General features: G+C 38.3%; 1 protein-coding gene across 3 annotated transcripts; it reads right to left on the reverse strand.

The window, feature by feature from the left end:
• Nucleotides 1-713: 713 nt before the first annotated feature.
• On the reverse strand, nt 714-19,017 carry LOC105389226 (fatty-acid amide hydrolase 2-B). 3 transcript variants are annotated; one of them, XM_048623166.1, is made up of 9 exons: nt 18,996-19,017; nt 7,300-7,482; nt 6,690-6,909; nt 5,493-5,710; nt 4,258-4,387; nt 2,995-3,134; nt 2,200-2,340; nt 1,538-1,807; nt 714-1,284 (listed from the first exon to the last, which is right to left on the reverse strand). In XM_048623166.1, the coding sequence occupies exons 2-9, from the start codon at nt 7,474-7,476 to the stop codon at nt 994-996; spliced, it is 1,587 nt and encodes a 528-aa protein (XP_048479123.1). In that variant the 5' UTR covers nt 7,477-7,482; nt 18,996-19,017; the 3' UTR covers nt 714-993. The 3 variants fall into 3 exon arrangements, with proteins under 3 accessions (XP_048479123.1, XP_048479122.1, XP_037962940.2); XM_048623165.1 differs by lacking the exon at nt 18,996-19,017 and adding an exon at nt 13,151-13,318; XM_038107012.2 differs by lacking the exon at nt 18,996-19,017 and adding an exon at nt 7,916-8,328.
• Nucleotides 19,018-20,331: the final 1,314 nt, after the last annotated feature.

Consider the following 20,331-nt stretch of genomic DNA (forward strand, 5'->3'; position numbering starts at 1 on the left):
TATATCCACTAGAAGTTTCGTCAAAAAAAATTAATAATTATTATAATATACCTACAAATATACTTACTACTTACTTATTATAACTAACTAATCAAAAATACCCCTCCGAGCCACACCTGACCCAAAGGTACCCATGACACTGGCAGCGTTACCACGCTGCACAGCCAGGGATAGCCTCTGCATCAGGTGTGCCCCGGAAGAAGATCCCAGACCACGACTCCTCAAGCGTCTGGTGATTTCCCTTAAGAAGGCCCTGCCCTCTTCTCCCCACACAGCCAAGGGCACAAACAGATACCGCTGCATTAGCTGGCTATATTTAAGTTTTTTAAGCCGAGCCGCGGCTTCAGCAGCGGCACCCGCATTGGCTGCTGTAGACTGCACGTGAGACGGCGCGAGGGTGCAGACGCACGTCGCGTCCCAGAGTAAACTGCGGCCCTTCTCCCACGGCACCATGGTGAGTCCATCCGGACGCTTGCCATCAGCCCGGGACAACCCTGGTGGCTCCAAGACCGCCGGGACATCCGCAGAAACAAGAGCTCTCCGGACGATGTCATTGATAGCATGGTGCCGTGAGAACCTGCCCGCACTACGCACACAGTGTAACCCGTGACGTCCCGATTGATCCACCCGCGCGCCGCAGACACAAACATTTTGATTAACTATAGAAATATAAGAACTTAAATTGGCAAGAAGTTAAAATACCAAACGTAAAGAACAAAAGATCACCTACTTATTGAGCTACAAATATCTTTTTTAGAACAAAATTTTAAAAAGTGTTAATGTTTATCTGTACTTACAAATAACACCCTGTTCTTTCCGACATCATACTGTTTCGTATGATCATACTGTCGATGTCGTTTCCACGTTGTTTCCACGACAAGAAAATAGTATAATGACATATTACTAAACATTATTCACATGCTACCAAAGAAGGATCGGACTCACTGCACACCAAACACATACATCCTAACTTAATAACTTCCTTACACACATTCATACTGAAACAACATCCTTATTCGGAGGAACCCATCCACCGAAAGCTTTCTCAAACTCTTTGGCCACAGCAATAGTTAGATGATCGTTGCATTTGTTGGCAGCTATCTGGATGCCCACCGGTAGACCTTTGTCAGTGAGACCTAGCGGGCAGGCTGTCACCGGGAGACCTAGGGCGTTGAAGATAGTCAGGTACCCGCAGTTGAGGAAACTGTAGAACACCCTGTAGTGCAGATCTGCCACCTTTGGGTAGGACGGGTAGAGTAGGATGCCGTCGTCTCCGAGAATACTCTGTAAAAAGGTTAAGATGTTATTAGTTATGTTGCTAGAAAGTACATGAAAGTGAAGACAGGAGCGGGATTTTTCAGTAGTTAGGTTTAAGTTTCAGAACTTCATGTTAGTTCAGTAGCAGTCAGAACCTACTTGACAGTCGACTGTTGTTCAAATGTTTAGTGCATACCCGAATGGAAACTTCACCCTACAACCGTTACCTACTGCAACAATACCATTAACAAACAAAAGACTAAGTCGAACCAAAACTCACATGAATCTCCTTCTTAATCTCCTCAAAGATGGCTAACAATTCCGTGTAATAGCTCTTCGGCAGCGAATCAAAGAACTTCTGCAGCGGCCCGTAGACCACACACGTGAAGTTGTGGTCCGAGAGACCCACCATCTTCTTCATCAGCTCGGGCCACACCGACACCCACTGGTCCCGCTTCTCGGGGTCTGTGTAGATGTTCTGGACGTGGCGTATGTTCATGAGGACACGGACGCTTATTTCCCACATGTGCTGCATGTTTTTGATTTTCAGCTATGAATTGGTAAAATAATATTAAGGTTAAAGTAAAAACACAAAGACTTAATAACTTAATAATAAGGACTTAATAAAAAATAAATTCGTTAAAAAATAAAGACTACCGACAAAAAAACTTTACCATTAAATTAAGATCTAAGATAGATCGTAGATACATCCAGTGGCCAACACAATCAATACTGCTTTACTGTACGTTGCAGTTATTAGAACATTCATGGTAAATGCGAGTGCCTAAATACCTACCTCAATGGTTTAGGTAATAAATTATATAATTACGAGTACTCGTAGTTAAACTACATGCAGTTTTCCAGACACTATCGACTTCTATTTAGGATAGAGGAGTGCTACGATATTGATTCAGTTATGGTACTTAAATACAGAACAATTACCTCTTTCACTTCAATATTGTGCGTAGCTTTCATGTATTCCCGAGCTTTGTCCATCGCTTTCTTCACATCGGGCCCAATTTTGTTCGTTACGTTACTGCCGTCTCCTTCCATGTAGTAGAACTTCAGCTTGCTCACATCCACCTGAAAAATACAGAAAAAAATGTTTAGTAAATTGGTTAAATGCAACTAAAATCTCCTAAAAACAAAAGTTCAGCCATTTTAAAGCTACCTAATATAAGTTACCATAGACATACGTAGACAAATATATAAGTACCTAGATTACCACCCATATTTTTATGTCGAGGGCTAAAACATTATTCATGAATAGTGTGAAAGCAGAAAGTATATTCATAACTTTTGAATATCATCATCACACTCAAACTAGTACTTTCATTCTTTTATGGGAGCTACGTTAAGCTACATATTTTTTTGGCAGCCAATAATCATCCACTGCTGGACATAGGCCTTCTCCTATAAGGACCGCCACAACACTCGGCCCCCGGCGTTCCTCATGTAACCACTATCGACTACCCACCTAAGGTCATCGGTAGGGCGGCCCACGCTGCATTTGACTGTTCATAGTCTCCACTCGATCGAGAACTCGTCTACCCCAACGGTTGGTACATAAAGTGGTGAAACATAAAGTGCATACTTACATGAAGTGGTGTTCGCTCTTAGCGATAAGGCCGCCTATTGTGTTTACTCCTTTTTTGTAATTTAATGTATTTTGTGCGTTTTTTCAATAAAGTTATATTGTATTGTATTGTAAAACCAACATGTCCAACACCAACTCACAGGCGCATCCAGCGGCACGTCAGGCCCGTTGTCCTGCCGCAGCACCTTCAGCAGCAGCGTCAGGTCTTCGGCGTAGCGCGTGAGTGGGCCCAGCGCGAAGTACTCCTCGAACTCGGGGTCCAGGCAGTCGGGGACGTGGCCTGGAGATGACCAGATTCAATTTTATAATAACCAGATTCAATCATAATATAGGTACCTTTGTAGGTGTGTTAAAAGGGGTATAGTTAGACAAAATAATGTGACTCTGATGTGGGACTCATTCTAAACAGCTTTTGTTGAAAGTATTAAAAGAGACACTTCTCTTAATCTCCATATTATTATTATTTTATTCTTCTCCTTGTTTTTCGCGAATTTCTATGATTCGTAGGTATAATTTAGTTTTAAATGACAAGCCTCTTTTGGCTTACTATAACGTTTTTGCCATATACCTACCCTGTATTTGAAGGATTTACCTTTATATGAACGTACGGTACATTTCACAAGACGCGACACACTATATCCGGATGTTTTAAGACCGGTTTATGTCGTAAGGTAAGGTTAAGAGTTGGGCTGTGAATAAGACGATCGGGCGTGTGTAAAGGGAAAGGGTCACATTGATGAGCGCTCAGCAACTTTTATATTACTTTAAGGTTGTCCCTAGTAAGCAAATTATTCGAAGTCGACAGTTTTATATTTCTACATGGAATTAATCATAATGCCGCAGTTTGTTGATTTAGGGAGTATGTAGAAGGATATACATATAGCCTCGTGATACCTCTTTTCATCGCGAAGTTCGCAAGCGAGTACATGTAAAGTCTGGGGAAAAGAAACCTAAATACCACTCAGGTAGCATTGTCACTCTAAAAGGCCCGGACACAACACTGCGTTGTGACGCGTCGTCGCATCACAAAAATCTGCGACAGTATTATTATTGTAACCATGGCGGAGGGAAATTACCTTCAACAGACAGCAGTCTCGGCGTGGGTTTGTGTCCGAAGATGCCGGTGTACATGGGGGGCAGGCGCAGCGAGCCCGCGATTTCGGACCCCACTCCCATTATGGACGTCATCTAACCTGACCTAACCCAACACAAGCAAGCTTGCCACCGAACAACAACCGGGACCCACGGCTTAATAGGTCGTCCGAATCACTGAAGCGGCCAGAAAAAATCCACTTGAGATCGGTCATCCAAACCATTAGTGTCCGCGTGCCATGTGTTACGATCACTAAAGCTAGCTAGACTACGGACACTTCGTCGCCGTAACTATGGCGTGGATAAATTACCTTCAACAGACAGCAGTCTCGGCGTGGGTTTGTGTCCGAAGATGCCGGTGTACATGGGGGGCAGGCGCAGCGAGCCCGCGATGTCGGATCCCACTCCCATTATGGACGCTGCTGACGATATGAGGGCTGCCTGGAAAATACGCATTAAACCATTAATACAGGTGTTGCGAAAACGGTGTCTACTAAGCCAAACACCTATGTGTACAGCATGTTATATCTAAACCAGGAAATAAAATCAGAATGTCAAAATTCGCGAAAAAAAAACATAGTAGGTATACCCTTTTTGCAACAGCCTGTGTAACATATTATGTGGCTATCCGTGGGCTATCCAAATTACTTATTTCATTGTTGATTTTTCGCATAAGAGGTCTGGTGAGATCGACTATAAACTACAACTAAGTGACTTGTTGACTTGACTGTACCATGCATGAGATTCTTTATAGCTAACCAGCTAAGTTCATGGGCTAACTGAACATTTAATAATAGGTAGATGACCATTTCCTATATTGACCATCGTTCGAAGTAGGTGATTTAGCTCCATAATTTACGCTTTCTGGGCAAGTTAACGTCGTAGTTAGTAATTGAATAAATTATAAGAAGAGCACTATGATGATATTGTCACATGTCTAATATGTTCTAACTGGAATTATAAATTTCTATTGACTACCTAGGTAGGTACTGAAACAGTAAAAACTAGGAAGTTTAATAAGTCTTGAATTTAGGTGCGAGTTCTAAGAACGGGCGTGTAGGAAGTGCATTCAAGCCTATTGTATAAGACAAAGTTATTCAATAGCCGTTTGTAATCGTACAAGTAGATAATTTAACGAACACGCGAAACTTAGCAGGTCGTAAAAGTGCCTGGTGGATAATCTAAACATTAGTCGGTATAATTAGGCGAATAAGTGTAAGTTAACAGATAATACATAGGTAGGTACATAGCCGCGTGTTGCATTAAATGCAATAAATAAATCTTATGGCCGCAATAAATAGGTAACCACTAAGCACTTAGTGCATTTTGTACATGAGATAGAAATCAAATGTCTGGTATTATAATCTAACGTCTAACGGGTATTACTAAATTTAAATGTGTAGGTTTCCTCACGACGACGTTTACTTACACCGCAACAGCGGTGATATAGATTATTCATTTCATATTCATTTTGATATGTTCTTAGTTCAAAAATTTAAACATAGGATACCTAAATCAAATATAATAAATATGAGATGCGTCTTACCTCCCCACCCGAGGACCCTCCTGCCGTCCGCTTCTGGTCATACGGATTCTTCGTCAGCCCCGTCACATTGTTATACGTCTCCCAGTTCATACAAAGCTGCGGAGTGTTGGTCACGGCTATGGGTATGGCCCCGGCTGCCCGCGCCAACCGGACTATAGCTGCGTCCTTCTTAGCAGGGTTCCTGTAGGGTTTTACAGTTCCACAGTCGTTGCTCATGCCTGAAATTTTAGAAAAACGTGGCTTAGGTTTAGGCTTTCAAACGTGTTCTTCTACTATCGTATCGGAAATATTGTTTATGGTGTTCAAAGAAGATTTTCGCACCAGCAGCGAAAGCGAAATTGGGAATGCAAAATTCTAGAGGAAAAGAAGAATTCTTAATATACTTAAGTCCAAAATAAAGAGCAGGTTTGACTAATAAATATGAATAGCATGAAAAATAAAATAGCAAATGGAAGAAAAATCATAGAATCGAATCTAGTAAGTACCTACATATCGATTAATATTTAAGAGGATGGAGGTGAGTGCAACATCCTTGTTTCATCACATGACAAAATACTGAATGATGTACATAACAGCAAAACGTGTATAGCCAAGGCAAGTAATTAAAGAATCACGTGTGTTTAATAGCAGACAGGTGATGTAAAGTGTTCAGTAATTGCTGAAATCGAGTGCAAGCCAACAGTGGTGTAATTTGATACGCGTATCCACAGCCTGGACCAGTAGGCATAGCATGGGGCGAAGGCTCGCACGCCAAGAGGTGACAAAAGTTTAGCGTCGCAATGAGTGCGACGGAAAACTTATTTCATGTCATGTCGTATCTTGCGCCTCGTGCTAGGCTAGCAGGCTCATGTAGCTGGAGTTGGGTATATGGGTATTTGAACGAATAGCTTACTAGGACTGAAAGGTCGTATAGGTACAGTCTGGGGGAGAGAAACCCGACCGATCAGAGTAACAAACAACATACAGGTCCAACAATATTATTGCACTCACGAGCTATGATACGAGTAAAATAGCTTACATTTGATAGCTTAAAATAAGCAACTAAAAAGTAAATATTTTGATCGAATTCTAAATGAAATGTTTAAGAAAATAATTGGGGGGTAATTTATTGTGGTGTCGATATTTTGTAAGAGGAACGTTTTCATTGATCCTGAGTGTACGTAATTTAAAGACATTTTAAGTAACTTATCGCCTTACCTTCAACAGCAATACTCTCTTTCACGGTCATGGGAACTCCAAGCAGCGGGTATTCTTTGCCCAGATCCTCGGCAGTTCTATCCGTAGACGCGATCATCTTGTCTATACTCCTGGCTTCTCGCAGGGCCACCTCGTATCGAGGTTCCACTATTGCGTTCAGGTATGGATTTACTTCTTTGCATCTTTCGATGTAGGCTGTCACTACCTCTTCTGATGTTACCTAGAATGGAATGTGGTGTGGTTATTTACAAGCTATTATTTTTCAAATTAAGTGTTTGAAATATTTTACTCCAAGCCCATTTTGTTGGTCAAAGAATCTAGCAAGAAATAAGAAGATTTTTTAAAAATATTTTGATTAAGTACTTCGTCAAAATACAGATACAAATCTTACGAGCTCGAGTGGGCTTAATTCTTTCGTGCATCCGATATTTTATAATGCCTACATAAATAAGTACAATGTTATTTGTATGCTTATAGGTATAATATAGGTACCTATGTGGTTAACTAATTTGACTGTCTAATTCTGTCTCCATAAGGACAACGAAAACGCTACTCCAGCTCTAGCGTTTCTCACTAACACCACAACCATACGATCCAATTAAAACCTCACCTGTTTGCTACGTATCATCAGCGACAGCGTAGTGGCAGACTTCATGAGCAGCTGGTTGGCTGGAGGCGGGCACTTCTTGGTCCTCCGGATGGTCAGCACGAAGGTCAATGGCCTCGCCACGATGGCCACCGTGGACACCAGGAACCGCAGCAGCCATCGCATGAAGCCGTTCAGCATGGCGGTCTGAGGATGGAATGTGAACCTGGTAAGTTTTGGGTAAGTGCTGCTTTAGATTGGTAGCTTGGTGGTGAAGTTTGGAGTGGGGTGCTTGATGGTTGGGGCGAAATAAATCTAATCTTGGATTCAATTAATAATACCCTTGAAAAAAATGGCCACAGTAGATTTTACGATACTTTACGTAGTTAACTATACCTTAGTTAATTAAAAGAACTTACATAAGTACATAATATAAATCAGCCTCTTAAAACGCTAAATTACAAAAATCTAAATACACCATGAAAGTATTTACGGTGTATTTTCCTGATAAAAATCAGTCAGGGTAAATGAACTTACGAGACACAATCATAGGTTAAAGTTAACTTCTTATCGTACTAACTTCACCGTACCAAATCACAGCAACAGTAAAAATCTAAACAAAACATACAAATAACAATACCTGGATAGCGATAATACTGAACTGAAATCCAACGATAGTAGCCACGACATCCTGCACCACTGATATTGGCTTAGCCAAGTAAGGGGGATACACAGACTGATACCAATAAACCAACAGTTCAGACACAACAAAGCTATGGTAAATGTAATCACATATTAGCAGCAGAATCGTCCGCGTAATGACCCGTAGTGGGTAATCCACGATCGAACTCACACTATGCAAAAGAGACTTCGCAAACATTGTTGGTAAAACAGAGAGAAAATTTTACGTTAAAAGAATGCAAATCATTTTAGTGATATTTTTGTGCCGAGAAATTAGGCCATCAAAACTAACGTACAGTTATACTGAGGGACGGAAGCAAACTGATTGCGACTGCCTCACAAAAGATAACATAGCAAGCTAAGTTGGTCACTTGATATTACACTAAAATAACATTTACTGCCCCGAGATACAGAGCGGGTTAAATTAATTTTGTATTACTTATTAATGAGCCGTTATCTGCTAAACGGCTTTGTTAGGAGATATTGAACTTATTGGTATCTGTGACATTAATTATCAATTTAATATCACGTTGCTTTATCCGTCTAGGAGTAAATGTCGAACATCTGTTCAAGATAACATGAACTACAAACCTTTGTTCTGGGATGCATGCATATGAGTTTGGTATCGTAAAGTACCTAAGTAGGTAAGTAAGTACCCTATTCTATTCTATTCTCTGTGGGGGTGTAAGTACCTGCACCTGGCTCTCGCGAGTGGAACCTTTGTGCATATCCCCAAGGTCTAAACTGCCTTCCTAAGCTTGGACCATTTCCCACCACGCTGGTCCACTGCGGGTTGGTGGTTTCACATATCTAGATGTGCTAGATCTAGATATGCAGGTTTCCTCACGATGTTTTCCGTCACCGTAAGAGCGATGGTATACATTGTACTTAAGTTAAAAGAACTCATTGGTACATGTCAGCGCCGGGATTCGAACCCGCATCTCTTGATTGAGAAGCGGGCGCTCACCCGACTGAGCTACCACCGCTCTAGTAAGTACCCTATTAGTATTAGGTATTATATCCTTATAAGCAGCAATAATTAATCTCTTAATCCTCAGCCTGGGGAAGTGCCCAAAAGTAAGCAGTTTATCTATGTGCATTGTGCATAAATTTAGTAAGCTGTCTAGATTACCTAATACATTAGTATCTTTAACACCTTTGAAAATGACCAAAGGAAATACAGACTTTAAAGGTCGTTGCAAAGATGACATAAATGACCCTCAATATTAAAATTTATTTAATGGTTCAATCGTTTTTATGCATATCTGAATTACTTTTTTGTTTAGTTTGTAATGTTTGTAATTACTCTAAAGTTTTCCTCCTAAACAACTACGGATACCGAAATAGCTCTTAAAATGTGAAATCTGAAATCTGAAGTAACCATAGATTGTTCATATCTGCCGAAGAATCATTAAGCGTTATGAAGTATCAAATGGGGAGTTGAAGTGGTTGGAGCCCACTTGAACAAGACCTTAGACAGGTAGCCTACGGTACTCGAGGAAGGCTGAGGATATAGTGGTGTGGCGCTTCTTGAGGTAGGCATATGTCCAGCAGTGGACGTTTATTACTTGATAATTACTTATTATGTTGAAAGGAGTTAAATAGTCTTCTGCATACTGACATGTGAGGATTGTGAGGTCTTTATTCTTCACCGTTATGCCCATAATCTGTCAACACAATAAACTTAGCCAACGGAATAGTCAAGAAAATTGTGCAAGTATTGTGAGTTCTAAATGCCCACTGACGAAACCTGAGGTTGCCCAAAACGCAGTCATGTGTGTTACGTACTAGCGGCAAATATTGCAATGATCACGACGCCGACGACAGCGGCCTCAGTGGATTTATTTACCACGAACGACTCTATGATAATAACGAGATACCAAGAATATAGGTAAAGGGCTTTTATTTACAAAGATTAAACATAAAAATTATTTGATAATTTCTTCATAAACCTAGGTGTTTTGATTTGATTTGGAGGGTTTTTCGTGGCGGCTTGTGCCGAGAAAGCAATCGCAGCCACAATAACAAAAAATCTTTAAAAAACTTAGGTAGGTAGGTAGTAGGTACTAATGCACACTCATACTCACATAAAAGTCCCTTAATGATAACAGCGTAGGCAAAAATATACATATAAGTGTGTCTTCATCTTATATTCATTTTGATTTGTGCAACATACCCATTACATAACTGGTTTGTGCTTCAACAATCAAGGACGAGATTAAATTAATTGCCCTTAGACACGTAATATTATACTACTACTTCGCTATAATCGGTACATCAGAAATGTTTTGAGAAAAAAGAACAACAACGGATATCGGTTCTTCGGCAGATGTGCAGCTTATAGCAACTTTAGCTGATTGAATTTTTTTAAAGCTACACAGCCAAAATAATTATTGCCAGATGCCTATGTCTAGCTGTGGATATAATTAGGTCCTGCCCTGCTGACGCTGATGATAAGTCGGTCCTTGCGTATCTATCTAACTATTCGGCTCCTGAAAACCAGGATTCACCTGCTGGTCCCCTATAATGATGACACCGATGAAAAGATAAAATAACTTAATAACCTTGTTGTTAAATACCGTTAAGTAATTGTTCTTTGCGGTCCTAACTTGAAGTAGATCAAAGATCTATGCTATTAGATGCAGGCGGCACGCAGTCAATGACCTATTCATGAGTAGCGTTAGATAGGCACTTGAGTTAAACCTGTACTTACATTGCATCTGGAGGGTTACTCTATACTGATGAAAAACGAAAGAACGAGAGCTGCAATCGGCACGATAAATACAACGAGATAGAGTCGTAGCTCGCGAAGCGGCTCTTCGAAACTTAGTTTTTCGTCATATAGAGTGACCCCCTTGAAACCAAAAGTGTTAACTGTGGTTTGAAGTATGCAAGTGGTTATCTGGCTTTTAACAACTTGAGGTTTTGATGCCAACGCAATGGCATCGCCAGGGCAGTCTCGTAGGGAACGTTTGAAATTTTATTTAGCGTTGAATGGAGAATTTTTAAGAATAAAAATATGTGATGTATTGGACAGTTCAAATACGGCCAGCATTTCAGAAAGAATAAGTTTACTAGCTTTATTATTGGAGAATGGTGAAATAAAGTATATAAGTACTTATATATTATTTAGATTTAAAAGTTCTATACGTACCACCTACCTACTTAGTTAATCATTTTATTTGTAACCAGGTACACTGGCATCCACGACACAGGCTGAGCCTAGTGTGGAAGCCACCGAATTTCGATAATTTATAACCTCTCACCCTTTTATTTTTTTATAATTATTTGTTTGTACCAACTAACTTTTCTAAATTCTATGGTGTTTAAATAAATATTTTTGATTTTGACTTAGGTGTATATTTTAATCTTATACTTAGCTAAGTTCTCGTTTTAGTTTTGATAAGTACGGTAAACTTTTTGCAACATCAACATCCTATTTATAACCATATATCTAATGCAACGAAAGATTGAAACCTCTTATTACGTATCTACCATCACATCTTTTGAAAGGGAGGTCGAATTTTCATACGATGGTAGTTCTGGTTGTGGTTATTAGCTTTCTTATTAGGCACAAGGTTTTCATAATTGTGAATTTTAATGCATATACACCATGAACTGATAAACTGTAAGTATGTACTGATGGATGGGTAGTGGAAATAATAGAGAATAGTATCATGACAAAGAGTAAGCATAAAAAAATGAGTTACAGAAGGGTTAAGTTATAGTTTATATGTAGAAAGGATAGTATTTACGAGTATTTACTATTATGTATAATCTGGGATAAGATGAAACCTTAAAATTTAAAGTTGTTTGAACCTACCTATGTATACCATACTATCTCAACATTACTGAAATCACTTGTTACTTCAACTTTTCTTATGTCATACACTTTTACGATAACGCACGTTTATAAAAAATGTATTGTATTGTACCAATGATTGAATGATTGATAATGTTTAATAATTTGTTAACTAGCGGGTCTTGCGACATAGACTTTTGTTTTGATATTGATGATAATGATAATGATAACACTTAATAATTAAGTAGACACTATAAGACACATAGGTATGTTAGATAGGTAAAAATACTTCCTCTACTACTCCTACATATTATTTATAGATAATATATTAAAAAAATATAAAAACATAAATTTACTGGCTTTCAGTAAGTATCGTTTATCTGACTGGCACTGGCACACCCTAGTCTGCCTACAAACTAAGAAAAAGAAATAATCCAGCATCTTATTTCGATTCGCGTAATACAAAAATAGAATCAGCAATTTTATCATAATAAATGACTTAGAAAGCAGAAGTGAACCACAATTTCGGTGGAGAAATTCCGTAGACGCGGTTTTGACTCCACTTTCTATTTTAATCACCTGCAGGCCATTAAACTTTCGGACTTTATGACGTAAGATTGAGTGGATAGCTCATAATATTTTTTTGCTAAATTTGCTATCTCAAAAGCTGCGTATACAATTTACAAACTGCTCATTCATTACCTATAGGCGCGTCGCGTCTTAATGCTGCAAAGCACATAGAGTGAGCGCAAAACTAGCAAACTGTGATAAACTCCGCCGCTAACTGTTTGCCTACTTTGAACGCAGCCTTAATAAGAGTCCACCTTTTTAGCATAAGTACCTAGATTCAGTAAGTATCGACTTCACTTAGTCTGGAAAGAGGTAGCGAAACGTAATTTGAAGATTTTATTACAAATATTGAATTTTAGATACGAAAACGATTGGATTAAGTATCGATTACATTTTATTTAAGATTTAAAAGGTCTTGTCTAACTCCGCTTTAGGTAATTAAGAACATGTTTAATTGATGAAGGGTACGTAATACTGCGTTGTATAATTTAAAATACTTAATTAAATTACTTAACGTGAAATATGTACATAAATAAACTTTCGTATAATACCTACCAGGTAAATAGTAAGTATAAAGAAATGCGACACAAGATGAAAGTGAATTTATCGAAAGTTTTAAAACTGTGTTAGTAGGCAGAGCCCCACAAACTGTTAGTATTCGCACAGAATTGATCGACTGTATTGTTAAAGCTACAAAGCTTACAAGTTATAACTTCTTATCATTTTGAAAATTAGTTCGAGTGTTTATCCTGTTTTGTTTCATATTTTAGCCAGCTTAGGTTACGTTAAATACTTATTATAAGAAATATTAACTAAACTTACAGTTTAAAAAAAATCCAAGCTGCAGAAAATATCCGTCTAAAAAAGAAAAACACTTCAAAACTCCATAGACAAAAGTTTGACACCAAAAAGTTTTCCCGCCTTTTAGTTTTTAAAGTTGAAAAGAGAACGTAACGCGCGTGCGATTGGCGGTGGCGTAGCGCGCCGACTTAACGCAACCCGCCGAGAACCGTTGCACCGTGGTACAACCGGTTGCAGAATATTAGATTGAGTGCTTTGATAACTATTATTGCTTATTTAATTGTTAATTTGTGAATGCGAACTAATGTGGATATTTAATAAATACCTACTGAAAAAATAATTGTTGGGAAATAAATAATTAGAATTAATATATACTTAGAATTAATATTAATAAGTACTAATTACCCATATCCTTAGCTATAATATCGAATTCAAAATTAGGACTTAAGTACATTTTAAATCCACCCGATATACTTAAAAACTAAATGAAAAAATACTTACCAAAGTATGTAATAAATGAAGATATAAACATAAGTGTAGGTAGCGGTAAGTATAGTCTTGAGTACATAATATATTTTCAACGGTAAAACTGTGACAGTGGATAAACAGACTGTGACAGAGGATGGTGAGGTAAAGCAGATACTGATCTCGGTGACAACAAAACTCGCACTTGGCCCACTGGTCTCAAACCACTTGTGCCGTCGACTGTACCGGCCCTGTTACTTGACCAGGCCGGAAAGCGGATATGCAACCAATGTTTAATTAACCACTTCATTCTACTTGCACACAATGAAGCAACTGCATAATCTGTGCTGGTCGCGTAAACTGTAGCAAAAGAATTTTACTCTTGTTGAGGATAAGCGGTAAAAATTACAATCAGACCCTTTGACTTGAGACAATCCAACGTAGTATAAGTATAGTAATCCGAAAAAGGACGAATTGGGGTTCTATCTGAACTAATCTGGAGGCCTAGCACGGGGCTCAAGACGTGACAAAAGTTTTCCGTCGCACTCGCTCTCGAAGTAGCGCTATGTTAGCGTGACGCAAAACTATTATCTTGTCTAGCAGCTAGTACAGAGGTACCCGGTCGCCGTTCGGTGGCAGTTAGGGGTTGTCTCCACAGGCGCGGAAGTCGCCGTCCATTGCCATGCAATATTATTGCCGAGTGGTTGAGTACCCGCGAAACGACAACTTGACAGCGAAGCGATTTCATCCCGCCGCCCGCCGCCCCGATATCAATGAAACGCAAACGCACAACCGCACGTAATAATCCACTATTTTACAATTTGCTTTGTGGTTTTACATGAGATAAAATGCTTTCCATTGCCATAATCTCCATGCTTGGCAGGCGGGTTGGAGATAACTACGTACCTATACTTATAACATAAAGCTGCGTACAGACCGGCCCAACGAACGCCCAACGATGGATTTATCATACATAATACAGCAGGCAGATTGCAGCAACGAAGGTCAACGAAACCCGTTCGTTGGCGTTCGTTTGGTCGGTCTGTACGCAGCTTAACACAAATATTTAACACCCAAGATCCAAGTACAAATAATATGCGCCGGTCCTCCGACCGAAATACCCGGGACATTCGGCATAGTCCGGTCGTCATCACTGATTACACCAAAATTTCTGTATAATACTGCCACCTAGTGGGGTAATATTGTTTTATGTAATTTAGTGTTTTCTAGCGTAGTTCACGTTACTGAACGCTAGGTGGCAGAAAACCTCGTTATTGTGATGAAGTGTACACACAGTATCTATTTCTTTTTATGGAATGTTTATAAGTTTCTTAAATAATTATTATCTATTTTTAGGTAAGTATATGAATATTTATATTTATATTTTATACATTAAAAAATATTTATATTCACCATATACAAATTAATTCTTCTACTCGATCATAGATGGCAGCATGAGTCTAAAAACACAAACTCAAGTGAGTTATATTATTAGATATAGGTATTGGTATTATTATTATTATTAGTTATAAGTAAGTAATAAACTGATTTCATGTTTTTTTCGAAATTAACGATAGTTGTGTGTGAATGAAAAAAATACATTAACAAAAGGAGTAAATACCCTTGAAACAAGAATAATAGTTTTACACTGCAACAGTATGACCATGTATATGACATCTTCTTGTTAGAGAAATAAAAAAAAGATTAAATTTTAAATTGCTATAATTATACAAACTTATTAGTTAAGTACGTACCTATATTTTTTAATGTGATTGGGTCATTATGGACTGGTCAAAAGACCAATATCTGTTGGCATCTACAGGGATACCACAAACAGGAAAACGTGTTATGGGATATCCGGGGAAATATCAGAACTACCCCGCCTGGGCGAGGAAGGCCGAGGACAGAGTGTAGTGGAGTGGAGTTCTTTAGAAACTTGCGCCCTTTGTGTAGTCGACCATTATTGGTCCACGATGATAAATTCATGGCTAATGAGCTTAATTAGGTTTAACATATTTCCACGTTTACTTGAAAAGTTACGAATTACGATACGCAACGTAATCAAACAACAAAAGACCATACGACTACAATCCCAAAGTGCCGTTCAGAAATCTCGAGCACCACATCGAGTATCAAAATACACAAGTAAGCAGAACCCTGTATTTTTTGTTCACGGAGGGCACCTCAGCAAATATTGCTGGGAGGATTCAGAATAAAAATCAGTTAATGACAAAAAGCGAGAGGGACGGCGCGGGCGCGGCGGCGAGACGACATGTTCCCATAAATCAGAAAGGGGGCGCCCCCCCTACTGTGGTGCCATGGTTCTTAACAGTGTATGTTGTGTGTTTACTGTTCCAGATTAGTGTGTTGTGATGTGCTTGTTTGAAATTGTGGAAGAAAGCTTGTTTTTTTTATAGCTTTTTTTGTTTCAACTCAGCGCAAAAGTCTCCCCTATTTTCTAGGACTAGACAAATAAATAAAAGAACACGTTTTTATCTTATTTCTCTAGTAAAACATTATGATGCATGGTTCTATCGCTTCTTCTATAATGAGAAATATATGTATATGTAAAAGTGTCATAATATCCTGTTAACATTAACTATTACCTATACGTTATTCAAGTAAAATCTACTGTTGGATTTTTCCTAATCTCAAATAATATATTGTTTTCATGTATACAGAATAAAACCATTCCTAACACTGGTCACTTAATAAATTACTCAGTGTTTCTCTAATAATTAGAGAAACACTGAGTAATTATTACTAGCTAGCCACTAAACACTAGTATCATAAATAGTTGATAGTGACCGCAGAAATTTATAAAATTTTCAAAATTAAAAAATATTTTTCTTTTATCGGAACGAAGGAACCATGGTGCCGCAGCCAACCTTCCCTCAACGCCCGCTAAGGATGATCTTTCCGCGATCCTACATTTTTATAACGGCAACATCCATAGGAGCCTTTTTTACGTAATATTGCTTCTACCTATACGTGTGTTTACAGGTTGGGGGGATGCGCGAATAATATTTCCACTGATATACTTTTTGTGTGTTCGATTTATAGCTACAATTTGTACATCTTGGCAAATTGATTTGTTCGATTTGTGAACAATTGGACTGATGTGCGCAGTTTTATAAATGTGTTCTACATATAATGTATGTAACCTAAGCCCTTTATTTATTGGAGGTATTAAAAAAAATCCTTTGAAACTTTCAGGGAGTACTTATTAAGCTTAATGATCGGTAATCCACTAGACTTTTCGTTAATCATCATTACTGAGTCAGTTAAAGAAATTACTCATAACCAGTTGTCAATTTCGCTAGTAGAAGAAAATAAGATGCACAAAAACACTCATACAGTAAAATTTTAAACTAAACGACTTAAAGTGAAGATACAATTTTGAAACACTCAAAATCAAAATTACATAAATTGCCGTAGAATTTCCGCCTACCGAAGAAAACAGCCGAGCTATCCGACCCTAAGTACCTGAAAAGGTGCCAATAAACAACCGACCCTGTTACGTCACAAATACTCCTTACTGCCACCAAGATTCCGCTCTTATTCCTTCAGTTTTACAGTAGGGTTTTACTCTTGGTGGGTGGGTAGACGTAAGACAGTGGGTAAGGGTAAGTTAAACAAGTAGTCGAAGTAACAACGGGTTTCGGCCCGCGGGAGCGGAAGGGAGCGATCTAACTCTCCCGAACTGGGATCTTGAGTCGAATTACCGAAAAGATGTTTCTGTACACAGTGTCTACAACATCTGGGATGAGCCAATTATTACCAGAATTAGTTATACTTAGAATTGACTAACTTTTCTATCTGTATGTTTGTCTGCAGCCATGTTTCATCGAAATCGGAAAGTCCGATAAAAAGATATAATGCGCTCTTTTATAATTTTCTCGGTTTTCCACCTTCAGTTAAAATACGTTAAAAATAAAAGGATGGACTCTGAATTAGAGTTAAATTCCTTGTCCAGTGTCTACAAGCGTATAATGAGAAACAAAAGTTTATTAGCTTATTTGCAAAAAGAGCGGTAAAAAATTAAGTGGATTAGCGAATGCAAGTGCATGGGAAAGTTTAAATCTAACCGTCAGACTGCCCCCCCCCCCCCCTTCACCCCTTCCCTCTAATGTGGTCTGTGACTGGAGGGTTACTCTATACTGACGAAAAACTAAAGAATGAGAGCTGTCTTGCAATCGGCACGTTTATTACAACGAGATAGAGTCTTGGAACTTCGTTTTTCGTCATATAGAGTAACCCCCTGAATACTTGAACAGTGGTATTTATAAGACTCCGTTCACATGAGAAATGATCTCGAAATATGTAGAAAAAAATAACGAATTACGATGAAAATATTGATGAACTTAATACGAAAAGTGGTTTCAAAGTAGCTTTTTTCACTTCTAGGGAATATTATTCTCCTATAACCGCAGAGCTGTCTGATTAAAAAAAAAACGAATTTAATTCTACTTATCATTTTTATTGAACAAACTTAGTATATTTACCCCCACATCATTATATATTTTTATCATTATGAATGTTTAAGGATTGAAGAAGTGTGAAGGTACCTTAAGTTTACTTCAGTGGGGTGTCGCGTCTACGTTGCTATAATAATATAAATCTTGGGTAGGTATAATTATTTTGGTCTGTCTTTTTTCTTTCTCGATTTTCCAGATTATATTGATAGAAATGCAAAAATGTATGTTTATAATATGATATAGCTATACGTATAAGCAGAACCTAGTATGTAGGTCTACAACAACAAAACGAAACCGCAAAAAAAAAATCACGTTTTTTGTTTCCGTCAATTAAAAATCCAAGTTTATATCGCTCCGCATAAAGCCGGAAAGAGTGTCACAAATTATTGTGTCACTCATAATTTTGTGTTCCACGTTTAGCCGCCTTTTTCATTCGCGCCAAACTTTTTCAATATGGCGGCGACGCGCGCCCCGCGCCGCCATTACCCACCGACACTTCACCGATGCTATAAACTCACAAATCATGAAACGTACCATCTATCCGCCCAACACAAAAACCCAACTCTAAACCCCAAAGGTTAAAATCCACTATTCAACAACCCGTAACAATCAACCGGCTGGAGTAAAATTCTACAGCTTAACAATTCATTTTGAACCTTGAAACCCCAGCGGAGAAAACTTATTTTCAATTAATTTCCCGGCGATGTTGAGAGGCGAACAAAGAGAGCGAGAAACGAGGCCAACATTCGTTAATAATGTAATGTATATTTATTCGTCTACGTTATTTTGCCCGCGTCGGTTTGCGTCGAAAAGGATAGCTTTTATATTAATTGTATCATACAAACTTGTTTACATTTTCAATTACGGAAAGCGATTTTATAAATTACCTTTGAAACAATTAATTTCTCGACATACTTACGTACCGTTCTTTACGTGATCTTTCATGTTTCAGGACCTTAACTTTGGCGATGGCGGATGAGAAGATTTCAGCAACAATTAAATATAATGATTTGAAGAGCAGTTTTAGAAGACCTGAAACAAAAAATAATCATTTAAAAATTCCATAGTTATACTAGGTATATTAACGTAATTTTAATACAATAAGTACTTGCTTTAAGTATATTTTTCTGTACGGCCTAATTTATATGGCGTCGGGTGCTCCGCATCTAATCAATACGAAGGCGGGCGGTGCGGCAGAGAGCGTCACAAGCTCGGGACACTTCGGGAAAACTCGGCCATCATCGGGGGAAAACGAGACAACGCTATCCAGTTTTAATGCCCTCTCGCTCCAATCGTAATTCCATTTTCCGCCCGCCTTGGCAAATTGAAATGTCGTAACTCTTAGGGGAATATCGGCTTTCTGCCCAAGAAAAATATTCAACGGCGTAGAAGCCACGGTTTAACGGTATGGAATATTTACACTCTATCATCTAGTTGGGGTATCCTACAGTAACCGAGATTGGGTGTCAGCTTACTGTTGAAGGGGTTAACATGTGAAAGTTCATTAGAAAATTGTGCAGAATACAAAATTGTTACTCGACTTGATTTTAGGAAACTTTTCAGAATACGAAAGTTATTAGTACGAAGATATTTCATATTTCGAAGATCATCTATAAAGTCATGGTTTAATATAAAGCTCTTATCTGTACCGGTTATGAAGAAATCGTATGCTTAGATGGGTTAAGTTTATGCAAAGAATTGTGTACGTACGTAGTTAAATTGGTAGTTATTAGGTATATACATTTTCAACATATTATGTATTGCTCAAAAATTTTACTTACTTATTAAAATTTATAAGATAACATCTAAATAAACCTGAATTAACCAAAAATACAACTATGAAAGTAAGTACTACACCATCAGGGTTGGGAAAAGCAATTGAGATCATATATATCTATAAATTAGTGGTTTATCCCTTAAGAGGCGCAGTAGTAGGTCAGATAAATTGAGCCGGAGGGTGTTGTTCGCACGTAAACAACGCACACGCTTGGACCCTGCCCACGAGAGTATAGAGAAGGTGCGTAAATTATAAGTGAAAACTGTAATAATATGTAAGGAAATAATAGGAAAGGAATATGTGAGAAGGAATTGATGTTTGGCATCACTATTCATGTGATAGGGTTTTTTACAGCATGGTGACAATACTAGTCCAGCTCTTGTGTGTCACCAAGAAGAAGATTAGTATGAGATATATTATGCAGAATCTTGTAATAGTGGTATAAGTAGTAAGTCGAAAGGGTTTAATGCTGTATACAGAAA

Source organism: Plutella xylostella, chromosome 9 (genome assembly GCF_932276165.1).
Source record: "Plutella xylostella chromosome 9, ilPluXylo3.1, whole genome shotgun sequence".
Classification (NCBI taxonomy): domain Eukaryota; kingdom Metazoa; phylum Arthropoda; class Insecta; order Lepidoptera; family Plutellidae; genus Plutella; species Plutella xylostella.